We start from the raw sequence: 23,199 nt of genomic DNA on the forward strand, positions 1-23,199 counted from the left end.
GTATTATATCCACTCTCGATGCATGTTATTCTAACAATTTGTAGTTTTGTGCAACATATAATTGCAGGAAAATACGCTGGTTTACCTACGAACGAACTCCGTACGAAATACGCATCGACTTACTCGATTTCCACTCTTTTTATGACGTTCGGTGGCTGAAGACAACTCTGCTACCTTGGATGATAACCTTCTAAGGTTATCCATATTATTTTAGCCGTCTAGGTCTCGTTAAGGGTTGGACGTGAAAAAAAATAAAATCACCATCATACTATGTTGCGGCCAAGACCGATAAGACATGCAAATGGTATTTTTTGAAAGTCAAGAAAAACCTTGTAGGACAACCAGAATTGTGCCTATTAGGGGTTTAATTCAAATTTTCTGACGAGTATCAGGGAGTATCCCCGTCCCTCTCCCCCAGGTTTTATTCTCAGCTGTTATCGCTTATTTTGGTGTCATTTTTGCGTTCCACATCTGATCCTTTTGACTTTCCCAACCTACACGCAAATTCAAGCTTATGGTACAGCATGCATGATAACGAGGAGACTGCCAATGTGTGGCTTCATAGCTCACATTTGGTAGAGCATCGCACCGGTATCGCGGAGGTCACAGGTTCGAATCTCGTTAAAGCCAGAATTTTTTCTGGTTTCTTTCTTTGCAATTTTTTTAATTGCAATTCACTGCGAGGATCATTTCTTCACTTTTGAGACTCTAAACAATTACATGTAGAGCAAAAAAAGAGAGAACAAGTGTATTAAAAATAATATGTCAGGCTGTCGATTTATTTATATTTAAGGCCTTCTTCCCGCCGAATGATGCAGTTGACCCGCTTGGTGATAGAGGTAACTATTGGTATATTGAGTTCAAAAAATCACTTAATTGTGGATAATAAAACGAACCCTGACCCTAAACTTCCCCAAATAAAAATGAAACGATTTGTTAAGAAGTAAAGAACCATTTAGTATAAATAACCTTCAAGAGTCACAACAAAACTCCAAAAATTGATTCTTGCTCTTTAATTTTCGTTTTTAATGTAGAACAAAAAGCAACAATTACAGTTAACCGGACTACACCTTTTAGTTCTACATTTCGATAAATCTGATTTTACAGAATTACAATCAGCTTCTTCTTTGATAGTTGATTGTTTTCAATTGACTAACGGTGCTATGTACATGTGTAATTGAGTATACAAAAACGGTTTTAATATTACAAGCACAAAACCAATTGATTACAATCAGGCAAATAGGTAAACCATACAAAACAATTGTTCAAATATCACATGCAGGCCAAGTGTAGGTCAAGCTACTCCCTTTTGAGGGATGGGCTAGTCCATCGCACTGTACTCCGGGGGTACCCCAATTTGCGGCTGTATACAATTCCATACCATACGTACCATACCATATCATACCTTACATAACAATGCAATTCAATGTTTAATGTGGACATTACACTTAGCTATTTTCGGTGCGTCCTGCAGATATGACCAGCATAATCTGCAAGAACGCGCCAGCTAGTCTGCAGGTAAACCACAAAAAAATAAAAACATAAAAAAATAAAGAAAATCATTAAGTAGGGAAAGAAAAATCTTAATTCTATCAACTTTATGTAGTAGATAAAATATGAGCGGGAGATCTGTATGGGCATTTACAATAGGCGATAGGCGAGCCATTGTAAACGCCCATACAGATCGGATGCGAATATTTTATTCTACTTGTGAAATGAAAACAATAAATTGAATGCAAAGTATTGTTATGCGAATCAGTAGAGATCTGTATCAAAAGTTAATGAATACTAATTAGCTGAGCAGGAGTCTGTATCAAAAGTTAATTCTAGTGTTTGATTTGTATTGGGGTTTACAGTTGTGTACATGTGATCTGAATAGTGTGCTGGGATTGGTTTGCACCCTCATGAATAATTAATGAATTTTACAAAATATTTTAATGTGCGATACGTGATTGAGGAGCAAATCTACATATAAAATACTTATGACTGTACGATTCACAGATGTATAGATATGCACCGCAGGGTAGGGTATTGTTTTTGAAGTTCTCAATCCTTATTATGCCTCTGTGGCATTGTGATCCGTCCAGCTAAATGAAACAGATAGGGTCTGTTAATCTGAACTTTACGTTTAGGTTGTTATACTACAAAAATGAAATAAAAAAGATCTATGTACACAATTCTAATTCATCGTTCTACCCTGGAATAGGGTGTCAATTTCTGGGAACACGATTTAGTGACCGCGGCTAGCGTTGTAGCTATAAAGATCACTTGCCTTGCATTTGTTACACTGACAGGGTGAATCCCACTTAAAAGTTTTATTCTGTTCACAGCCCTGAACCGGCTAAAATAACTTCTCTAAACCGGAGGCATGTTCTCCAAAAGTCGTGACTAACTTCAGGAAGAATGTGATCTTTGGGTCACTACAGCTAAACTCAACTGCAACACACCTAAGTTAGTTGGAGCATTGCCTACAAACTTGGCCAAAGATCACCTTTAGAGTTTGAACTCATTTCTCCAATTGCGGTTAAGTTCTGATTATCAACTTAACAGTTTTTTTATCAACTAATTTCCATACTGAGTTCTGAGTCATTCAAGAGTCCCTGTGAGTATAGGAAACAGTAAAGCACGTATTTTCCTTGCTCTCCTTTCTTGTAAAAAGGCTCTTCACTGCAGACTGTTTGAACTGAAACAGAAAAGAAATTATATTAAATGAAACGTGTGCAAGACTCACAAAAACTTTGTAAGTATGCAGGGTTTTGTGAGGGTCTGAATGGGGGTACCTCGATAATACTTAACACTTACCTTTTTGGCTCTGTAACATGAAACAGTTAAATTTTAGGCAATTAAACACTAATAGTCAAAAATTCACTGTAACAGTACATTTTGACCAATTTTATCCAAAATGAAACAAAAACGGCATAAAAAAGCCCAATATTTATTTGTTTAGTATATGGAGAAGTTTTCGGCCATTTTTCGACGCAGTTTCCGATCATTTCGGAATATTTTCGAAGACTACCGAAGATTCCGAAGACTGTAGAAGATATCTTTAAAAAATTGGCCAATTTAACAGCAAACACTAAACATTATGGGCAAATAACACAAAACACGAAGTCCCATTCAGACCCTCTTTTATGACAGGCTGTGAAATCCCGATTTTTCAATCCTTCAAGGGAAAGAAAATTGGTTCAATAAATAGGTAAAATTAGTGTTCCACTGAGGAATAGGAAATAACTTTTGATTCAAGTTATCGGTAAGTTCGAGAAAATCGGTATTCCAGCGTTATTATACTAAGCCAAGAAAACATATACAGTTTTAGAAAAAAACTTATATATGACTGTCATAGAAGACTGTACTTGTTTTAAAATAATCTCCTATTCGTTTTGATAGTCAATCGAAATATAATCGTAAAAATCTATGGTAATTAATACCGAGTATCCAAACCTCCTTCACGGTTATGATTTCCTTTGTTTTACCTTGATCAATCATTAACGAGTTTGAGAAATATATTTCTAGCACTGAGTCATAAAAGTATAAGAGGCTATTGTCAGCCTTCTTGACTGGTACTTTGTCCACTCGCCTACAAAGGCAAGTCATGCAATTTTACGCCATACAGAAGTCTAGTCTGTAACTCTTGTTTTAATCACAAAACGTTTTTGCTGTCAAACATGTCACAGACTAGAGCAGGACCTACCTCTAAGCGCACCCCATCATCGCTAGTTGGAGGTGGTTCTACAAATTTGTGTCTGGCACCAGGGTCTGATTTGCGACTGGAGGCCTATATGCAAATCCAAGACAAAATTGAGGATTCAAATCAAATCAAATCGTGCCTAGCGCAGAGTGGGATCTGGGTACAAGAGTTAAAACCCGGAAGGAAAACCCCAACCGCATCAACGAGAATTTAGTAGGGAGGGGGAGGGGCTTCGCACTCTTGTAGCAGGTATAATCTCAGTTTAACATAGTTTACATGCGAAATTTTAGTGGCTGAAAATCTTCTCACCGTAAAAAGTAATCTATGCAAACAAACAGGGTAGTTTGTCATTGAATCCTTGAAAGTAGAGAAAACTGCTGATGAACAAAAGCAACAAGTGCTTGACCCTATTAGTGTATCAGCTTTTCCGCGACACTGTTTAATCTGAAATATTTCTGAGCTAGGTTAAACAATATCCTTTTGCCTAACGTTACAGCAAGATTAAGACAACTTAGAAGCAGCTAAGAAGCAATCTTACTTTGTAATCTTACAAATTCATCTTTGTTATCTACCTTTTTACTTTTGCCACTTCCTTTAGAGGGAACTGAGGACGATGCTTGAGGAAGTTCGCGCTGCAAAAAATAACAAGATAAGATTTCAGTCTTACACATGATTAAAATAAGTTACTGATGACACTTATGATGACAAACTTATGACGACAAACTTTACATGAGTCTTACAGCCAATAACATCACGGCTAAACTGACCAATCAACTTCAACGGACCATACTTATAACATCATCGACTAACAACATCTTTTTACTTGACTCTGAAGATGTCTTCCGCTCAGGTTTTCGAGTCACCAACAACAGTTCATTTCAGAATTCCGAACTACTCTCACCCGGAAAATCGCACTATCCGAACTACTGATATCCCTGAGTTCAAACCATTTACTATATACTGTTTTCTCAATCATTTTTCAGAATCCAGATGCGCTAGCTCTGTCCAAGAATCTGCCATCTGATTTTTAGCGTTAGACAAATTGAATTGATTGCGCTTGTATATTCAAGGCAAAACTAAGATAATAAGGTAGACAAGCGCTACCTGTTGGGTCTCTAAGACCGGATATTGCCCGCAGGTTTTGAGTGGAGGCTGCTAAGCAACTGATCGCGGCGCCAGTAACAACTTTCGGAGTCCTCTCGAGTTCTCTCGCTTCTCTCTCGGAAGGTTACCAGGATCTTAACGAAGACTTTTCGAAAACGGAACTTGTTCCCCCGAGTGGAAACTGCCCTTGATAGTGTAGCATACAAATTACATTGCTCTCTGAGAGGAAGGCTATTTTTTTCGATGCCGTGGTCCACACTCATAGAACATCCATCCTTCTCTACCTTGCCACCAGGAAAAATGATTCTCATGCTTTTCCTTCTAAAAAAACTTATTGGAGTCTATCCTTACCGAGGTGAAGAGTCCTCTCCAAAGCTTTTCCAATCTATCCACCTGCCTCTGTCGATTAATCTGTAATTGTTTTAATCTTTCAAACTCCTTCTTCTCCTCGTCCGACATATCTGCTTGCGACAATTCCAAATCTTCAACCCGTGGAACTAAGTCATTGTGCTCCGCTCTGAGACCGTGATAAGCAAAGTCATAGAAATCTCTCTTCAAATCCTCGTTACATTTACAAGCCTCGGCTACCATAGTCAAAGTCTCGCTGTACATTTCCTGTAAACTGACGCTGAGCTTTGCCAAAAGGTCCAGTTTGACGGAAGTCTTTAATTTGTCTTCTTTCACTTCTCGAACTTGTAACGGAGACGTTACTTTATTTTCAAGCTTTTCGTTGAGGTTTCTCAGCTGAATGGAAATTAGACGTTCTCTAGCTTCTTGATCTGTAACAAGATCATCCTTCGTCGCATCCGGTGAAATATCTTCTTTGGTTACATCCATAGAAATTTTCACACCCTGAAAAGTAATCAAAACGGCTTATCACTAACTCGTCTATATTTCTCCTTGCTTTAGTCAGTATACTAACATTACATTTCAAGATAGAGGAGAGGAAAGAAGAGTTTGTTCAAGGTTTGTCGCTGATTGTGTTTTGATGCTTTAAAGAGGTTCTGAATGGAGGTACATCGCCCCGGGGGGGGGGGGAATCCCATATAAAAGTGACGGGGATGCTCGTCGTCTCGTTTAGGAGTGTAAATTTCCGATTTTCGGTCTCACTTAGGGTGTTCCGGGCAAAATGCCAATATTTTTAGCCATAATGGTCTCGTTTAGGGTTACACACGAAGAAATATACAAATATAAAATCTATTCTTAAATTTTTTGGTATCTTTTACTTTTAGGGGTCAAGAAAAGGTTGAGTCACACCCAGATTGGTCTCTTTTAGGGGTTCTTTTTAAAATTTCCGACGAGCATCCCCGTCCGTTTCATATAGGAGTCCCCCCCCCCCCCGGGTGCATCGATAACAGTAAACACTGAATTTTTTAGCCCTATAACATGAAACAGTTCATTTTTAGGCATTTTAACACTAACAGTGAAAAAGTCACTGTAACGGTACAAATCTTATCTAGAAAGAAACAAAAACGGCTCCGAAAGGGCCATTATTATTTTTTTTAGTAGGGAGCAGGGATGGCGCAGTAGTGAGAGCGCTCGCCTCCCACCAATGTGGCCCGGGTTCGATTCCGGCCTGGTACCATATGTGGGTTGAGTTTGTTGTTGGTTCTCGTCCTTGCTCCGAGGGTTTTTCTCCGGGTTCTCCGGTTTTCCTCCCTCCACAAAAACCAACTTTCTAAATTCCAATTCGATCGGGAATCCGAGGGCCACAGGTTTGTCAGTCGAAGACTGTTACGTGCAATCCTCGTAAAACAAAGTTGATTGATTGATTGATGCCAAGTTTTCGGCCACTTTCCGACGATTTAAGATCATTTCGGAAGATTTCCGAAGACTACTGCATATTCCCGAACACTGCCGAAGATTTCCGAAGACTACCAAAGATTTCCGAGGAAAATCCGAAAATTTTCTCTCTTAGTTCATGAGCGATTTTATTCGATTTCTGAAAGACAGTTAATAATTTACAATGCTAAATTTTTCACGAAAAACGCCCAAACTCTAAACAGTATTTTCTCCGAAAAACGGCAGTAAACATTAAAAAATTGGCCAATTTAACAGCAAACACTAAAAATTAGGGGCAAATAACACTAAACACTAGACCCCACTCAGACCCTCTTTAAAGGTAGCTAGTAGAGGAAGAGGAAAAAGGTATTCAAAATCTTCCTTTTATGTAGTCAATGCGGAGTTGAGGTGGTGTGGAACTTAACTTAGTACAGGTACTTAGTACGCGTACAACGACTGAATTTGAAGCGATACCGTACATTAGAAGAAAAAATAATTTGGAATTGCCTACCTCTTGTGAAAGGTGTTGATGCTGTTGTCTCTCACTTGCCAGGTCCTCTTCCACTTCCAAGATTTTAGCGTGCAATTTGGAGCACTGTTCCATAAAACAGATATTCGGCAATTTCATTAGCATTATACTCTGGCTACGAAAAAAAACACCAAACAACTTCCGTAGGCATTGCTTCCATTTACAAGCCAAGGTACTCCTTACATGTAAATACATGTTTGTTGCAGGAATATTCTGTACACATGTAAGATTAAATGATATGGGATTCACTCACGCGCTGTTTCCATCATGGCTTTGTAGCTCAGATGTTAGAGTAGTGAACATGTAACCCAAGGGTCGTGGGCTCAAACCCCAATGAACTGAGCCACCAATTTTGTTTCATTGGTCAGGATTTACAGTGTAGCAATTATCATTTATTTGATTTGCCTGAATATGGCTCTAAGGCGTTTACCTCAGCACCCAGTCTTCCATTACAGGGCGTGAAGCTGGTCACTATATTGTGAATGCAGTCCCAAATCGACCTGATGTGCATCAACTGAACTCTTTTGGCCATGACTTTGCATTTAATAGCATAAAAGTAAACATCAATTCATGACAATTCTTACCTCTTGTTTAGAGTCCTGGAGTTGCTCTTCCAATTCTTTGATTCTGCCACGCATTTCGGAGCCCTATTTACAAAAACGGGAAAGTGAGGAAAGATAATGCGAAAAAAGGATCAATGCATCTAAACATATAAAGCTATATAACACTGCTAGAGCGATCTGTTTTCATAGCTTAAAATATAAAAAACGTTTAAAAACAGATCTAAAAATGTCTCTAAATTTTCGATCAGAGACAGACCGAGACAGAATTCTAATATGATAAAACGTTATTGTTCGTTACCCCCTAGGGAGGCAACCAGTGATGCGCAAACCCTTGGGAAGGGTGTCCTTTCATTGACGGAGCATTTGCCTAAAAAAGAGTGCAAAGATTCTAGAAATAATCTTTTGTTTTTGTTGTTCACGCCTGTTTTTAGAATGTTGGCATAATTGGAATGTATATCGTGGCCGGTTTCTGCGTGCTGTTTCTGAACAACATTCCAAGTTTTAAATTCTTTTTAAATAAATTTTCAATATTACTTTTCCTACCGGTCTGTGAATTCCTCAAGGGTGGTCGACCACTTTCTTTATGTCGCAGTCTTACTATATAGGTACAAGCGGATATCATCTATCAAAAATGGTACGATGAGTGAATTTGAAGAGATATACCTACCTGTTGCCTCTCATTCGAAAGCTCTTCCTCTAGTTCCAAATTCCTGGCGCCCAATTTGGAGCACTGGAAAGGAAAACAAGTATTCAACAGGATAATTACTACAGTATTACCATAAAATACACTCTTTCTAAGAAACCATTAAATGATGATTAATTATAGACGCTGCCTCCTTCTGCTAGCAAAGTCTATTAAAAACTTTTGCCAGTGAATTTGAGGCAAAGAGTCGTCAGCACATTTTAATGAAAAAAAAAAATGATTTCTACATGAAAGGCTTACTTCTCGTTTAACCTCCTGGAACTTCTGCAGCTTTTCTTCCAGGTCCTTTATTTTGAGACGCATTTTACAGCCCTGTTTTGACAAAAAAAGAAACCAGAATACTCAACATCACACGTTAGTTGTTGTTTATTAGCCTGCGTGACCGCCGTTCAAGGGGAGAGGGAGAAGGAGAGTTCGAGCGCGAAGCGCGATCGTTAGGCTAGTTATTTATTTTACAATAAAAAATAATTTCAGTACCTCACAGTTTGTTTGCATATATATGTCGTCATTCTGAAAGAAAAAACAATAAAAACTAAGTTATCTAGAGGTAAATACAGATGCACGTGTTGCTTGGATGCCGATGTTTGAGCGGCAGGGCCGGCTGCAATAATGGCTAATAAAGGCGTCTGAAACGGTGGTCATTTGATGCACTCTCTCTTTTCTAATACACTATTAACTGTCCACTAATTGCACCAGCAATCAATTGTTCCAAATCTTGTAGAAGGCGGACCAAAATACTCCTTCACATATTTCTTTGCCGTTGATACTAAGTAATCGAACAACATAAAGTTATCAGTGTTCGGTTTTAGCCCAAAGGTGCGGAACTTTGCTATTATTTGTGATTTTGTTCAAGTTTACTGTTGGTACACTAGTTTACGTTTTTGAACGTTTCAACATCTGTGAACCTACCTGGTCAGCATCCACACACATCAATTTATCAGCTACGTTCTTTAACTCTATCTTTTTTAAAGCGTCAGCTAGTTTTCCGATGGTGGCGTCCCGTCCCTCCCGACCCATCCAGCGAACAAGGACTGTGATACAGCACTCCTTGATACAGCTGCCTTTATCCTTTTCGATCGCATCAATGTTGGCTTGGTTAAAAGTAAGGGCTCGTGCCAGGTCTCTCCACCTGTTTCCAATGTATTCCGGCAGCTGGTTTTCATGAATGATATCCTCGGTCAGTTGATGGCTCGGGTTCAGGCCCATTTGAAAAGGACAGGCTGTAACAAATCAGCACCACTGAAAATTACAGCTATGCGGCTAAATGGTTTAATTTGACAACTTCAATTTTTATTAAGGAAAATACTAGCTCTTTGTAACTGGAGCTATTGCAGGCAAAAAACTGTATTTGGGTTAAGATCCCGGGGTTAAGATACGATTCTGAAGTTTTTGCTTTGAAGATATTAGAGACATTTAGCATCAGGTTTTTTATGAGAAACCGCAAACCGGAGGATTTCACGTGACCACGGTCTTGCGGTCGCGTTTGCAGTTTGCAGTTCACGTTTGAACGGCAAGGTTTTTTTGCCATTAAAAATTGTACAGCCTCACGTTTAAAGGCAACAAATTTTACCTGTCTGCGATGTGTGTCTTTACCTGTCTGCGATGTGAACTTGAATCACAGAATTATTCGGTTTTATAGGCGATGAAAGTGAAGCACTTCTACTTGACGAAAAACAACAAGGCGAAACGAAACACGTACTTCGAAAATTCGAAATCCTGGCAACCTTTTATTGCTCGGTTACGGCTACATTTATTCTCAGAATGTATTCGGGTTGAGTCGTAGCGCTTCGGTTCCTTTCGTGATTCTCTCGCATATTTAGATTAGCTCGGTACAAGCCGGAACAAGGTTGCTATTTTAAGCAACAACCTAATGTAGGAAATTTAGTGATTTAACTAAAGTATAATCGGTGATTTTAGATCACAAAAATCAATCAAAACAACCAGGAAATCACGTTATAACTAAAGAAAATAGTCGTTAAATCTTGGGTAAACGAGAACGCTAAACTAAAAATAGTGGTCTTAAGACAATTGAATAAGCATCTGGGGTCGATCTCTATGCGCGGAATTTATTGAAACGCATCAATTAAATGGCTTATTATTTTAACAGTTTCCAGTTATTTGTGTATTCATCTTCTGTTTTTTATTGCGTAATTATCTAATCTAAAAATAGTACAAATACGTCATGTTCTTACCGAGCATGCAATTTTGGAAACTGCAGAAAATTGCATGCTGAGTTGTTTATCCGGCATTTTCAACTGTGCCCTTGAGTGACCAGCTAAGACTGACGTGATATACATAGGAATTTTATTGAAATGAATTCGCTGGGATTGTCCCTTTAATTTGCAAGTCACTGTGATATACAGGCAGGGCGGAAATAAGCGACATAATAAGGAGAAACGAGCCAGAAACGGTTGTTCAGTCCATAAGCTTAGCTGTATTGATATAAGTTTGGTAATCATTTGTAAAACGCCAGATAAAACTAAAATTGTAATAATAATGTTCAAGTCTTAGGAGTAACAATGGCGGTGTATGATTACCGACGAGAGCATGAAATGTGCAAAATATCTGAGAACCAAAGAAATCGCAAACATCTAAATTAAATATAAAATTAGATTCACCATTCATGGCTACCTTAAGAATTGAAATTTCCGTATGCCGCTTGGATGACTTGAAGAGGAGGATAACATTGATTTATTGACCAGCCACCCGGAAATAACAAAATACCAAGGCTTTCTACGCCGATATTGTGATCGTTTACTAGACAGAAACAGCTGTGATATCATATTAAGTACTTACTCATATCTGCAGATTTCCACAATATTAGTTATGTGCTTAGAGCCGTGTCTTCTAGGTGGAGAAGTTGACAGATCTAGAGAATATGAAACGGCAGAGATACTCAGAGACAGGATTTGAAGGCCGTGATGCTTTGGAAAGCAAATTCCGATACAAAAGCTTTTCAGAATTGTTAACGACCTGTTCACTTGTGTTAATTAAAGGTAGAGAAGCAGTGTTTAAAGTTTACCTGTCTTAAGGCAAAGTGAACTACCTGTACATGTCAAATGGGCTCATCTTGTACGTTGTTCATGTGATCCGATGTAGTACTGTATGCTATGGTAAGATGGCCGTATATGTGACGAATCAATGACGAAAACGAAGTATGATCCCTAAGTTACAGTTTTACAGCTTTTTCACCGAAAATTCACCGAATCTTCTTTTAATAGGGCTCCTGACTGACCAGACACAGGAAATGCAATGGATTAAAGGCTGCAAAACCTGCTTTGCTGTGCAAGACGTGATCATTTCCTTGTTGTCTCTGTCATCTGATAGTTACCCGGCCAAGCGTTAATAATAATCTGGGGTTTCACCGGCTAATTATGAATTCTTGATGTCAGCAGAATTATTTGCAAAATGCGTATTTTGACCCCGTTTCAGAGCGTTGCAGCGTTTTGTCAGATCAATTGGATTTGGTGATTGGGGCTTTATGAAGCGCGACTAACATAACGTACACTCAGGTCGTCACTCATTCTGCAGAGGTCTGAGAGATGCCTAAAAAACACACAAAATTAAACTGTTTGCCGTGTGTACCGGCTGAAGGCTTGATCAACCTTCACTCTCTTTGATAAGTATTGGTGAACTGCTTACAGGCCATTTATTTTGTTTGTTTTTTTACTTTTTCAGATCCTCCGAATGAGAGCGGGAGAGCGTGACGCACTCTCGACGATCTTCTGAGAAAGTAAAGATGCAGTGAACAGCCTTGCTATTGGACAAGAAGAAATAAACCCTGTAATTTAATTCTTAGTCTTGGTTTATTGGAATGTGGTATTGCAACTGACCGAACTCAGTTGCAAAAAGCTTCGAGTACGAAAAACCTTTATTTGAAATGCTGCTATGATTGGAAATTCAGAGGCGAACTTTACAAATAATCGGGGCTGCTACATTCCGCCACAGTATTCATGTTTAAATTAAGTTTCGTTGAACATCAAAAATTCCTGCGTTAAAGAAATAAAAAGGTCTGTCATGACCTTACTTTCAGCTCAGGCAATTATGCCTTTTGCGATTAGGTGTCAAAAGTTTTCCGTGGTGAGATAGAAACAAGTATTTGTTTGTTTTTGGATGTATTTTATGCCTAGCAAGTCTAAAATTTTAAAGTCATTAAACTTCATTAATAATATTAGTAAGCATCTAAGCAAACAGCCAAATACCAAATAATTAATTGGCTACATAAAAGGGTTTATTAAATGGACGAAATCAATTTTCCCATTGTTTGACTTTCAAATTATTCTTTAGCTTTAAGTTACTGTTTTTGGGAGTAAATCGCATTTTAATGTCAATTTCGAATCGATACAGAAGGGAAAATTCTAAATACCTGACAGCTCACCCACGCAGGTCAAGCCAGAGTAACTTTTAAATCGCAACAAAGGCTTATGATTGTTAAGGGGGTTTTCCGCTGTGCCCGGATGAATTTTTTTGTTTCACTTTCGAGAAAAAGGGGTTTTTCCCGGTGCTAATATATTGACTGTTTATGTCACTTCCGGCTTCACCGCAGGCTACGACTCTATTGTTTCTATCGTTGATGATGTTTTAGATGTTACTACTGCAATTTTTTATTATTATTATTTTTGTGCAAATGCAATGCGTGCTCTTTTGTGGCGAGGCGAATAATAGCCTTCCAATAAAAGACAATCTATCCCCTCCCCTCTCCTGACGGGTCTACCCATAGAATACCTATACAGGTCAAATTACTCATTGATTTTTAAGACAAACAATAAATCACACTGTTTTTTACCACTTAACAAATGAGGTAACAACTATGACAAATACGACATTCCACATACACATGTACATTAACTAATTCGATGATACATTTAATATTTAGTTGATACAAACTAAGTACCACAAATTATTTTCAGTTTCACAAATTCGTTTCGGACACCCCTCTGTAACAGACCCGGTGAAATCTTCATTCTCACCGGGTTTTCGAAAAAAAAAACGTCACTGGGTTGGCCAATTTCCCACTGGGTCGGCTTATTTGGGCTGGTTTTTTAAATAGGTCTATTCGACAAAAGTCACACTGTACAGTCACTGGGGAAGCATAAAAATAGGCGGGTAAAATCAAAATATCTGCTGGGTACCGGGGAGACAAAATTTCCACTGGGTAGGGGAAAATAATCTACTGGATCGGGTTCCATTGGGTCTGTTACAGAGGGGTGTTTTCGGGAGACTGGGCATCGACTAAAGAAATTGCCAGATTTCTACTCCATAAATAGACGTTTTGACTCGAGAAAAAGAAGAATAATTTAAACTTCGTACTTCGGTAGATCAGACAGCACGGGGTTCTTCTGTAGGTCGATAGAAGAACCAGGAAAACTGTCATTTGCATTCAGTAAAAGAAAGGTTTAAAATGCGATGATACGACTGAAAAGAGTTAATGCGTGCTATAAATGAATTTTTTTAGCTGTCTCGTTCCCAGTCTTCTCGTATGGAAAATTTACAAGAACCAAATAATTGATGAAGTTACAGTGCATAACTGATCGAGATAGGTTGCCAACCTCTCGCCTAACCCCCAACCTGGAGGGCCAGGAGGCTGGTTTTAGTCAGGACCCTCTCCTACTTATATAGTAATGAAAAAAAAAGGCTTCCTAAGTTTTGTCTTTAAAGCAGCGAAAATTTCTCCGGAAAGGTTCTTGGTGTCAATGTGTGGTGTTTGTTATGAAATAAACCATCACGGAAATGGTAATGAAAACGTGGCGATCGAATATTCCCGCGCCGGTCGGACCTATTGTTCTTGCTCTATTGTTTCGAGGTTGTTCGTCGACTTGGTCGTTCTTTGTTTTACCTCATTTACAATCCCCATGTGGGCCAGTTAAAAATCGTGGTACAAACATTTGCATTTCAGCACTGAAAAGTGGCACGGCATCACAAAATTCTGCGTTCTTTAAACTACACGACGATGACGAAATTTTCGGATAAACACGCTGCTTTCAGATTTTTAGTTAAGAGAACCCCTAGCTTTATCATTTATTCCACGGCATGGTAGTCGTGATTGTCATACCTTCCATTTCGCGGGAAAAGATTGCCTGTTGCATCATCGTCCAAAAACCGCTGACTACATCGTGACTAAAATGACTAAAATCATTCTATTGTTTCACTCCTCCAGTATGGCCGCCACTCGATTGGGTCAAGCCGAAGGCGGCACGACCCGTAAGCCGTTATCTCAAATACTGACTGGATTGATCATGTCCAAACAAGATAGTTTAATAAAGTATTTATGAAGGCTTATTATAACCAGGCATAACTAATCGATGACATCAATGACATCAATAAAATCAATGAGTAATCAATAGGTAATCGATAGGTAATCAGTTGATTAGTCATTGATTATTGCCGATGATCAATGAGTAATCGATGACTAATCGATAGGCCACAAAATTTTTTGCTATCGATTAGTCATTGATTTCATGCATTACTCATCGATATCATCTTATTCCAGTGCGTAACTGCTTAATATGCCGGCTGTTTCCCTAAGCCGAAGCAGTTTCACTTTGCTGACAAACATCAACCTAGCAAAATATATAACCACGTAGTCGTTTCTTGTCAGCGTACTTGTTAGTTTCATTTTCAGACTGGTTGGTTCCTGTTCAGTTGGTTTTTTAGAGAGAAATATTGCACAATTAAGAAAAATTTAAAAAAATAAAACTTAAGGTAAAAGCTGTTAAAATTGATGCTAAACGTTTTCGATCTGTTCGATCATCATCAGAGTGAAAAAATCTGCATACGCTCAACGTTCTTATAGTTCAGATAACACCAGTTATGTAATACCTGTTCCCATTGGAAACAAGGTGAGGTCCAGTGATTGCACTTGTTTGTTTAGTTCAGGGCGGTAGCGTGCAATGTAGAATGCTTCTTTTAGTCTTCTTTTTAACCATGAGTGGGCAGTGGTTAAAACATTCCACGTGAACTTGTGATTAGGGTGTTTTCTGATGTGCTTGGCTGGCTCTGACTGCTTAGTGACATCTGAATGTTCGTTAACACGAACCTCGAGGTTGCGTGCTGTTTCGCCAATGTATGTTACTCCACAATTACACTTGCCTTTGTAGATGACGTGTGACGGGTGTGTGATTTTGTCTTTTAACTTGAAGATTGATTCCGTCTTGCGTGTTTGCCACATGATAAAGAAGTTAAACCGCCATTTGGTGTACATGTTAAGTTTCTTTAAGAATTTTCTACTTTCTACTTCATTTGTTCTGCAGAAAGGGATACGAATTCCAAGTTTAGGTCTTTCATCGAACCAGTGGACAGGAATTATTGTTTCGTCGCTTTTTGGGTTTTCAAAATCACGGATGACTTCATTCACCAATTTCGTGGGGTATCCTGCTTTGATGAATGAATGTTTGATGGCTTTGACTTCTGCTTGCCAATTGGTGGCTATTCTTTTTGCTCGATGTAGGGCACCTAGAATAGTGTTGCGCTTCCACCTTTCTGGGATGGCCGATTTCCAATGTACTTGTAGTTTACCCGGTTTTTGGTAGACACTGGTGGTGAAGTTTCCCTCATGATGGTGGAAAGAGGTGTCCAGGAAGTGGTCAGGGTTTTCTTCCACGGTAAACTTGATGTTTGGATGATAGCTGTTTAACTTATCAAGTAGATTGTCGGGAGCATTTGCCTTCCTTTTGGTAAAACAATCATCCACGTACCGGTCATAGAATGGCAAATTATGTGGTGTTACGATGTCTTCCTCAAGTTTACACATAGAGATGTTGGCTAGGGTGGGAGACAATGGGTTCCCCATACTGCATCCATCTATTTGCTTGTACAATTGTCCGTTAAAACTGAACACAGTTCCTTTAGTGACTCTTTCCAGGAGACGCTTAAAGATTGTTCGGGAAGCAATCTGGGGCAGTTTGTGTTGTATGTATATTTGGTCCAAGATGTGGTTTATGGTCTCGTCTAAAGGTATTTCAGTAAACAGAGAAGTGACATCATATCAGACAGCAATCTCATCCTCCTCAATCGTTCGGTCTTTCAGTTTTTCGGCGAAGTCCAGAGTGTTCTTAATAGTATGTTGGTTTTCGGCCAATGGTGCTAGGTATTTGGAAAGGGCTTTGGCTGTTTCATAAAAATATGTGCCACAGGTGCTGATGATAGGTCGGAGCTTGAGGTTGTCAGTTGTGATTTGATTATGGTCCTCAAACTTGTGGGTTTTTGCTGTAGCGTAGAGTCGGGCTGGTTGATTGGATACGGGGCGGATGTCTGTGTAGTGCAAAGTTGGTGAAGTATTTTTGCTGAAGTTTCGGTAGAGGAAATCTTGGAAGGAACTGAGGTCCGACAGCGTACTATCAGTTGTGGTTTCATATTTTCCTTGTGTAATACCTTCTTCGATCATAGATTCAAGTTTTCCAATGTAAACTTCTCTGGGAATTATGACTACTGTGGAGTCTTTGTCACCACGCAGTACCGCGATATCTGGATTCTCCGATAGACCGCGAAGCGATTTCCACGTGTTGTCCGGTGTTTTGTAAATGTTTTTTGTAAAAGTGTTTGTTGATGTACGGAGGAAGTGGTGAAAATCCTCTAAGTCTTCTGTTTCAACAGAGTTTCCTACACGGTAGACCAGGGATTCGAATTCTGTGGCGAGATTGGCTTTGACATATTTACTCTTATCAACGAAACTATGGTGGAGGCCAAATTTTAAGTGTGATTTTTCCGTGTTGGTCAACTCGTGGTCTGTCAAGTTGATGATGGGCACACAGTAATCATCATCCTGTCTCGTACGATTTTCTTTGGCGTGTAGGTGGTTGATCTTTTTGTTTTTGTTTTCCAGTGTTTACAAAAACATTTGACACCAACGTTTGCCAAAGTATCAGGGAATTTCAAACGGGAATCTCATCGTTACGCAGCGGTCAAGAAAATCCTGAACGCAAACTACCTAGAACAACAACTAAAACTCCGATTACATACCACTTTGTGCCACAAACTGAAGAATGAAATCATTAACAAGCATGGACGTGGTGCCTACAAACTCATGAAGAGATTAATCAACAAACAACTCTCAGCAGAGCGCCGAAACTCACTGGAAACCAAAAACAAAAAGATCAACCACCTACACGCCAAAGAAAATCGTACGAGACAGGATGATGATTACTGTGTGCCCATCATCAACTTGACAGACCACGAGTTGACCAACACGGAAAAATCACACTTAAAATTTGGCCTCCACCATAGTTTCGTTGATAAGAGTAAATATGTCAAAGCCAATCTCGCCACAGAATTCGAATCCCTGGTCTACCGTGTAGGAAACTCTGTTGAAACAGAAGACTTAGAGGATTTTCACCACTTCCTCCGTACATCAACAAACACTTTTACAAAAAACATTTACAAAACACCGGACAACACGTGGAAATCGCTTCGCGGTCTATCGGAGAATCCAGATATCGCGGTACTGCGTGGTGACAGACTCCACAGTAGTCATAATTCCCAGAGAAGTTTACATTGGAAAACTTGAATCTATGATCGAAGAAGGTATTACACAAGGAAAATATGAAACCACAACTGATAGTACGCTGTCGGACCTCAGTTCCTTCCAAGATTTCCTCTACCGAAACTTCAGCAAAAATACTTCACCAACTTTGCACTACACAGACATCCGCCCCGTATCCAATCAACCAGCCCGACTCTACGCTACAGCAAAAACCCACAAGTTTGAGGACCATAATCAAATCACAACTGACAACCTCAAGCTCCGACCTATCATCAGCACCTGTGGCACATATTTTTATGAAACAGCCAAAGCCCTTTCCAAATACCTAGCACCATTGGCCGAAAACCAACATACTATTAAGAACACTCTGGACTTCGCCGAAAAACTGAAAGACCGAACGATTGAGGAGGATGAGATTGCTGTCTCATATGATTTCACTTCTCTGTTTACTGAAATACCTTTAGACGAGACCATAAACCACATCTTGGACCAAATATACATACAACACAAACTGCCCCAGATTGCTTCCCGAACAATCTTTAAGCGTCTCCTGGAAAGAGTCACTAAAGGAACTGTGTTCAGTTTTAACGGACAATTGTACAAGCAAATAGATGGATGCAGTATGGGGAACCCATTGTCTCCCACCCTAGCCAACATCTCTATGTGTAAACTTGAGGAAGACATCGTAACACCACATAATTTGCCATTCTATGACCGGTACGTGGATGATTGTTTTACCAAAAGGAAGGCAAATGCTCCCGACAATCTACTTGATAAGTTAAACAGCTATCATCCAAACATCAAGTTTACCGTGGAAGAAAACCCTGACCACTTCCTGGACACCTCTTTCAACCATCATGAGGGAAACTTCACCACCAGTGTCTACCAAAAACCGGGTAAACTACAAGTACATTGGAAATCGGCCATCCCAGAAAGGTGGAAGCGCAACACTATTCTAGGTGCCCTACATCGAGCAAAAAGAATAGCCACCAATTGGCAAGCAGAAGTCAAAGCCATCAAACATTCATTCATCAAAGCAGGATACCCCACGAAATTGGTGAATGAAGTCATCCGTGATTTTGAAAACCCAAAAAGCGACGAAACAATAATTCCTGTCCACTGGTTCGATGAAAGACCTAAACTTGGAATTCGTATCCCTTTCTGCAGAACAAATGAAGTAGAAAGTAGAAAATTCTTAAAGAAACTTAACATGTACACCAAATGGCGGTTTAACTTCTTTATCATGTGGCAAACACGCAAGACGGAATCAATCTTCAAGTTAAAAGACAAAATCACACACCCGTCACACGTCATCTACAAAGGCAAGTGTAATTGTGGAGTAACATACATTGGCGAAACAGCACGCAACCTCGAGGTTCGTGTTAACGAACATTCAGATGTCACTAAGCAGTCAGAGCCAGCCAAGCACATCAGAAAACACCCTAATCACAAGTTCACGTGGAATGTTTTAACCACTGCCCACTCATGGTTAAAAAGAAGACTAAAAGAAGCATTCTACATTGCACGCTACCGCCCTGAACTAAACAAACAAGTGCAATCACTGGACCTCACCTTGCAGGGGCGTAGCTAGCCTATAGGCCCGTAGGCCCGGGCCTACAAATTTTTCAACCCACTCGAGCTTGTATTTTGAAAATGTGCGATAGAAACACTTCAAGCTGAAACTCTTTCAAGATAAATTGAAAGCAATTTGTAACGTATCTTAGCATTATACATATCACAAGTACTCTTTCGCGATGAGATCAAGGCTCCAGTGGCGGTAGGGACCCTCCCCTAGATCCGATTATTTTCGAGAGCAGCCAACCTTTTTCTAGGGTCTGAATGATCTGGGCACCCATTTTCTGTAGGTCTGGATCCGCCATTTGGCCCATCAAGCAAGTGCAAACTCGGGAGCCTTCTAGACTGGCCAGGTGACGGACAAACGCACAATGGCATGTGCCGTAAAAGACAAGTGCGTTTATTTTGGAATGAGTGAACACTGGCGCAATTCTTTATAATTTATAATTAGGTGCTGTGAAATATACCATCAGCAGAAAGTAAAGGAGAAAGCTTTCTTCGGGGATTTATTAAAGCTGGCTATCGGCAGTCTATCGCCGCCTATATGGCCTCTTACTGCCGTCTGTTAAGATTCAGCTTATAAGATTTGCATCTAAAGAAATAGTTTGTTTAGGAAACCTGTTCTGTGTTCAATAAAAATAATCATTAACAGCACTTCTTTTGATTCCCGGAATGCAGGAAATCGCATTTCGAGCTTCTTCTTCTTCTTCTTCTTCTTCTTCTTCTTCTTCTTCTTCTTCTTCTTCTTCTTCTTCTTCTTCTTCTATTTTTCTGCGGGACGGCATGCCCCAGAGCCTTTAGGAAAAGGGGGCCTTAGGGCCCCTTTTGTGGTTACCGTCGCCTAGTACACCATCGGAAGTCGCTTATGAAAAATGTTATTCAAACCCCTGTTTTTCGAGAGTTGATGAAAAGAAATCCTCGGTCGAGCTCCTCTGCCCCAATCCCCTCGAAAAGCGGCCTTAGGGCCGATTGACCAGGCCTACAACTCTTTAAAAAGCTGGCTACGCCCCTGCCTTGTTTCCAATGGGAACAGGTATTACATAACTGGTGTTATCTGAACTATAAGAACGTTGAGCGTATGCAGATTTTTTCACTCTGATGATGATCGAACAGATCGAAAACGTTTAGCATCAATTTTAACAGCTTTTACCTTAAGTTTTATTTTTAACCTTTTATTGGCGAAATTTATATAAGAAAAATTTGTTTTTGTGATTAGTACTTCACGTCTCGGCATGCCGGAAGGTTATCTGACCTTTTATGAAAGCGTAATTTCGTCAACAGGAACGCCAGTTATTAAGAAAAATACGTCTAACACAGATAAAAAAAATCACAAACGAAAAAAAAATGGTATTAGGAAGCAAGGAATGCATCTTTTGTGCGCAGTATAATAGTCGATAAGTAATCGATGGGTCATCAATAACATCAATAGGTAATCAATTACATCAATGAGTAATCGATGCCATCGATGAGTAATCGATAGGCCACAAAATTTTTGGGCTTCGATTAGTCATCGATTACTCATTGATCATCGCCAATAATCAATGACTAATCAATTGATTACCCATCGATTACTCATTGATTACCAATTGATGTCATTGACCATCGATTAGTTATGCCTGGTTATAAGTCTTAAAGTCGAGCATTTATTTTCACTTTCAGGCCACTGAATTCGTGAAAAATATTTGAAATTTACTGCCAGATCTGATGGAGAATGGACTTCTACTGCAACAGCAAACTGTCTTCTTTGTAAAGTGTGTTTAATTTGGCGAAACTAATTTGAGAAGCTAACTCTAAAAGGTCGGATGGCAAATTTTGGTTTGCTCAGCGAACCTATTAATAAGGTTATGCTTTTTTATCGAGAACTAGTTTGCTTTACAATAAACAGGTTTCTAACCGGTAACAGCAAAGAGCACTACTCTAATTACTCTAACTGCGTGCAACTACTATGAACTACGTGATGTGTGTGGCAAAGTGCGCACATGTTATGTGTATAGGAGAAAGTTTTGAGAAGTTCGAAAGATTCCGGCTTTTAAAGGTAAATAATGTCAGATTATGAACAAAATGTCGATTATATTTATTTAGCTTTTAGATTATGTACAGTTGGTCAATCGATATTAGGACGCTCGAGACGAAAAGTGACGATCCAAGTATCGATGGGTCCTCTCACCGGCTACAACCTCGATCCTCAGCTTTTGTCGTTCTTTTTTGCGTCTCGCATGCGATCCCTTTGACTTTCCTAACCTGTACGTGATTCTAAAGGCTGCTGCTAATTACCAGCGACTAATTACACATGCCAGCACTTGATGGTACAGCATGCATGATGGCTAAGGGGCTCTAAACAATTACATGGGAAGTACCATTGAGGAATATATCAGCCTGTCGATTTATTTTTAAAAAGACTCCATCCCGAAACAGAGGAAGCTGCACGCACAACCCTTTGCATGGAACATCTTCCCTGTTGGAATACGGCATCAAAGAATCACCTTTAGTGGATACAAGCATTGTGCTTAAAACCTGATCGTGTTTATATAAAGAATGATGGTGATGACGACCCTTAAATTGACAGAACAGGAGGACATGAGTATTGTTCTCACACGGAAACGATGGAGTTGGTTTGGTCATGTGCTCCGTAGAGAATCTACCAGCATTTCTAAAGTTGCTCTCAGATGGACACCAGAGGGTAAAAGAAAAAGAGGCCGTCCAAAATCCACCTGGAGAAGAACTGCAGAAGCAGAACTTCAGGCCCTAAATCTGACCTGGGGGCAAGCTTCGCGGCTTGCAAAGGACCGACAAGAATGGAGGCGACTTGTTGATGCCCTATGCGTCACTGGGCGTTTAAAGGATTGATGATGACGACCCTTAACCCTCAACTACCCCAAAGTAAAAATGAAATTATTTGTCAAGGATGAAAAAACCGTTAGAATGAAATAAACTCCAAGAGTCACTCCAAAAATTGATTCTTGTTCATTTTCGTTTTGTTTTAATGCAGAAAGAGCAACAAGTACACCTTTCAGTTCTATACGTCGATAGATCTGATTTTTCAGAATGACAATCTAGATCTGCTTCTTCAATTGACTAACAGTGCATGGGCACGTATACAGCTATTTCAATTAACGTTAACGTTGTCCGGATCAAAGCTTAAAGACAAGACTGAAAGGCAGTATGGGTAGAAGAAGAGGGCAACTGCACGTGCTGAATACTAAAATATATAATGACATGACAAACGCGAATTTGCACGTTTTCTATTTCTTCAGACATGTGAAACAAGGTGGTTTTAGCCACACTGAATTTAAGGAGAATTTTCAAAACTCAGAACCAAGCGACAGTGAAGGTAAAGCTACAGAAAGTCCTCCTGAGAGGAAAAAACAAACTCTTGAATTCTCCACGTGCGATGATGCTTAATGAAGCTTATATGCAAATTTGTAGTGAATACCCAGAACGCCATACGGTCTTGCCTTTTAGCTTTAAGCTTTGACCCGACAACGTTTATTGAAATAGCTGTATATACAAAAGCAGATAACTATATTTTAAGCAAAAAAATAAATCGATTACAATCAGGAACAACTTAAAGGCATAACATTAAAAAAATGTTGAAATATGTCTACAACAAGCTACTCCCCTAAAAGGGAGGCTAGTCCATCGTAGATAATCCATGTTGTATGTTGTCTTGAGAGAGACACTTTTAGAATAAAGAGCCTCCGGGAGAAGGGGGTACTCATTCCTTATTTACGAGCAGCTTTGTCTCGTGGTCCAAACCTTTATCCTTTTTAAACATTA

General features: G+C 39.5%; 2 protein-coding genes across 2 annotated transcripts in view; one reads left to right on the forward strand and one right to left on the reverse strand.

The window, feature by feature from the left end:
* Positions 1–998: 998 nt before the first annotated feature.
* The window catches only part of LOC144651195 (uncharacterized), a 54,647-nt gene continuing 32,446 nt past the window's right edge, over positions 999–23,199 (reverse strand). Inside the window, exons 8-15 of the mRNA XM_078511102.1 lie at positions 8,610–8,681; positions 8,334–8,396; positions 7,688–7,750; positions 7,086–7,169; positions 5,144–5,644; positions 4,261–4,320; positions 3,692–3,775; positions 999–2,683 (exon numbers count right to left, since the gene is read on the reverse strand). Of these exons, the coding sequence (XP_078367228.1) occupies positions 2,591–2,683; positions 3,692–3,775; positions 4,261–4,320; positions 5,144–5,644; positions 7,086–7,169; positions 7,688–7,750; positions 8,334–8,396; positions 8,610–8,681 (1,020 nt within the window). The 3' untranslated portion in view covers positions 999–2,590. The remainder of the gene's footprint in view (positions 2,684–3,691; positions 3,776–4,260; positions 4,321–5,143; positions 5,645–7,085; positions 7,170–7,687; positions 7,751–8,333; positions 8,397–8,609; positions 8,682–23,199) is intronic.
* Positions 15,060–22,269, forward strand: LOC144651162 (uncharacterized). The gene is made up of 3 exons (XM_078511051.1): positions 15,060–15,482; positions 18,036–19,399; positions 21,994–22,269. The coding sequence occupies exons 1-3, from the start codon at positions 15,467–15,469 to the stop codon at positions 22,267–22,269; spliced, it is 1,656 nt and encodes a 551-aa protein (XP_078367177.1). The 5' UTR covers positions 15,060–15,466.

Source organism: Oculina patagonica, chromosome 4 (genome assembly GCF_052425735.1).
Source record: "Oculina patagonica isolate OP01 chromosome 4, crgOcupat, whole genome shotgun sequence".
Classification (NCBI taxonomy): domain Eukaryota; kingdom Metazoa; phylum Cnidaria; class Anthozoa; order Scleractinia; family Oculinidae; genus Oculina; species Oculina patagonica.